The sequence below is a fragment of the Salvia miltiorrhiza genome, chromosome 3 (assembly GCF_028751815.1).
Source record: "Salvia miltiorrhiza cultivar Shanhuang (shh) chromosome 3, IMPLAD_Smil_shh, whole genome shotgun sequence".
NCBI lineage: Eukaryota > Viridiplantae > Streptophyta > Magnoliopsida > Lamiales > Lamiaceae > Salvia > Salvia miltiorrhiza.
The window spans coordinates 19925251-19928232 of record NC_080389.1 but is presented as its reverse complement, the minus strand read 5'-3'; the positions used below and the strand labels follow the sequence as shown (position 1 = coordinate 19928232).

Here is a 2982-nt window from a genome sequence, read left to right as displayed (position 1 = left end):
TATGTATAGAAACCTACAATCATCAAACATATTAACATGGGCGAAGAATCCTATAATAAAAGTGGAGCTTTTTATTATGATCGGACCATTCATATCGGTGGTGGCTCATCGCCGGCTCGAGCCGACTTTGGCGATGAGCTATCCGATGCAGTGGGGGGAGCTCGAGTCGCGGTCAGATGGGATGAGCTCAGCTTATCGCCTTATAAAGGCAGGCACATGCCTATACACGTTGAATTAAAATATATATTTATTTATTTTGAATTCCCAATAACTATTCGTCGATTTTATTTTATTTTTCTTTCTCAACAATTAGTTAGCTTTTAATTTATTTTTTCTCAGCTGTAGAATTGCCATTTTTTCTTTACTTTTCTTCTCCTATAAATACCTACTCCTACATCAAATATTTTTTATTCTTCCACACTATTCTTCCTATCTACTATCTCTCTCAATTCCCCTGTTAATTTCAATGGATCCCAACGACCATACTACCCCCAATTATTTTTCTCCTAATTGGTTCTGTGATCTTTCCGGTCCATACTACCATCCCGACCTTTCGACGGTTAATTTAGGCGACGAGACTCAAGACGCGGGCGAAGGCGCGGTGGAGCCACAACCACGAAAACGGAGAAAGGCTCGGACGTCCAATTAAGGAGAAGGTGTCAGCGGAGCCACAAGAGAAGAGGAAGAGTCGCCACACTTACACTCTCGATGAGACCGATCTCATCGCTCGTGTGTAGATTGAGGAGACCAACGATGTCATCCGTGGTGTCGACCAGAAAGGGAACACTATTGGGGCGAGTCGTGGAATGCGTAAACAAACGAGTTGTTTACCCTCCGCCAAATCAAATCTCATTGGGCCCGTGTTAGTTCTGAGGTGAAACTTTGGGAGACTACATGGGTCGAAGCCAACACCAAGTGGCCATCCGGGCACTCCAACGACATGATCCAAGAGAAGGCGCAAACGCTATACATATCGTGCAGCAAGGGCGTTCCATTCAAGTGGTGGAACGCGTGGAGGATTCTCCGGATGAACCAAAAGTTCAAGTCGTTGTACCTCGAAGGAGACGTGCATTCCTCCAAGAAGACAAAGACGTCGGAGAGAGGAGATTTCACTACCTCGGTCTCGGGCGAAGAAATTTCGTCTTCCCGGCCAATAGGTAACAAGGCGGCGAAGGACAAGGCGTCGGAAGGCTCGGCGATCTTCCGCGTGTGTGGAATTCATGGGCGAGACACGCTCCACCCTCGAATGTGAATCAAACTTTTCATAAAATTAAATATAACTTTTCTTAAGAGTAAATATTTATTTTAAGAGTACATAAAACTTTTTTTTAATACGAATAACAAATAAGATTTTATTTGAAAGAAAAAAAATCAATAATCAAATAAGACTTTATAAATAAAATTTATAATGAAAATTAAAAAGTCTTTATGATATAATGGATAAGACATTCAATCCTCAACTTAAGCATTAAATAAATTTATTTTTTATAAAAGTCTTGTCCACCAACGCAGCCTGTGCCCGCGCCATGCGGAATGACCCAGCCTACGCCCTGCCCAATCTCATATAAGGGTGAGCATTCAGTTCTTCGGTCACCGAATCAAACCGAACAGTAAAAATCAAATTAAAATCGAATTATATATTTAAGGGTTAAGTATCAAATAAGCACCTATCATAGTGGCCCTTATCACGTTTAGCTCCGTATAGTCGAAGTTGGGCCAACTAAACCCTCATACTACCTAAAATCGAACAATCGGGCCCTCTGTCCTAACGGGGAGTTAACACCGTTAACTATTTTATAATTATTTTTTTTTATTTTGCAGGTGATGGTGGGACCCACGCCTTCTTCTTCGGCAAGGTCGCCGAAAATTTTGGCGACACGGGAGTGATATAGCTGACATGGAAGATAATGGTGGTCGCAATAGTCCTCATCTTCTTCGGCGTCGTGTTCGTCTTCTGCCTCCACCTCTACGCCAAATGGTTTTGGTATCGCCGCCAAGACACCACTGCCACAACCGCCACGAGGTGCTGCCGCCGCCTGCCCCCGCCCTGCGCTGCGGGCTGGAGATATCACTCCTCAAAACCATACTTGTGATAATGTTTGATTGGGATTGGAATGCTGTGTGTCTGTGTGAAATTTGCCCTCTCTGCAGAAACCCTGTGTCGAATTCGACTAATTCCACCTCTGATCCCTCGTTAGAGGCTGCAATCGAAGCTCCAATTGGGGAGGGAAATGTGAATGCGGTTGCAATTGAGATACCTAATTTCCCAACCAATGTGTTGATTTGGGGGAATGAGAGTCAAGTTAGCACCTTTGGCCCTTGTGGTGAAGAGGACCATCACCAAGGCAATGAGACACCATATTCGTCTTCGTCTTCAATGGCCTCCTTGAGTGGTAGGCGGGAGGGGGTGGAGAAAGACAAGCAGAAATCCGCAGTGCCGACGAGGCTGAGGACTGAAGAGGTTGCTGAGTGGGAATAGAAGGGTTTTCAGCGAGTTTCTGGCGACCTTGCCGAAGAAGAAGGCGTGGGTCCCACCACCACCTGCAAAAAAAAACAGTTAACGGTGTTAACTCCCCGTTAGGGCAGAGGGCTCAATTGTTCGATTTTAGGTAGTATGAGGGTTTAGTTGACCCAACTTCGATTATAGGGAGCTAAACGTGATAAGGGCCACTATGATAGGGGCTTATTTGATACTTAACCCTATATTTAATGTCCAAATTCGAACCGAACATGCCTAAAATCGAAGCGAAATATTTCGGTTAGGTTTGGTTAAAACCAAATAATCGAAATAAATACACAATATATTTTCTAAAGTTTAAATAACTAATTAACATTTAATATACAAGTTCGACATCCGTAAAAAAAATAATAATCCAAAATTTCAAAACATCTTAACCAAAGATTAAGAGTATAAATTAAGAGCAATTATTGACTATTTTATTGAATAGTAATAATAATCATTTTAATTTTTAAATAGTATAT

The 2982-nt window shown here is 42.5% G+C and overlaps 1 protein-coding gene across 1 annotated transcript; it reads left to right on the top strand.

Moving 5' to 3' along the window:
- The first annotated feature begins 1914 nt into the window (after positions 1 to 1914).
- LOC131018033 (RING-H2 finger protein ATL3-like) lies at positions 1915 to 2716 on the top strand. The gene has a single exon (XM_057946775.1). The coding sequence runs from the start codon at positions 1976 to 1978 to the stop codon at positions 2477 to 2479; it is 504 nt and encodes a 167-aa protein (XP_057802758.1). The 5' UTR covers positions 1915 to 1975; the 3' UTR covers positions 2480 to 2716.
- Positions 2717 to 2982: the final 266 nt, after the last annotated feature.

What these genes read in the sequence shown, in the direction of transcription:
- LOC131018033 (XM_057946775.1), top strand. Translation starts at nt 1,976, where the DNA reads ATGGTTTTGGTATCGCCGCCAAGACACCACTGCCACAACCGCCACGAG.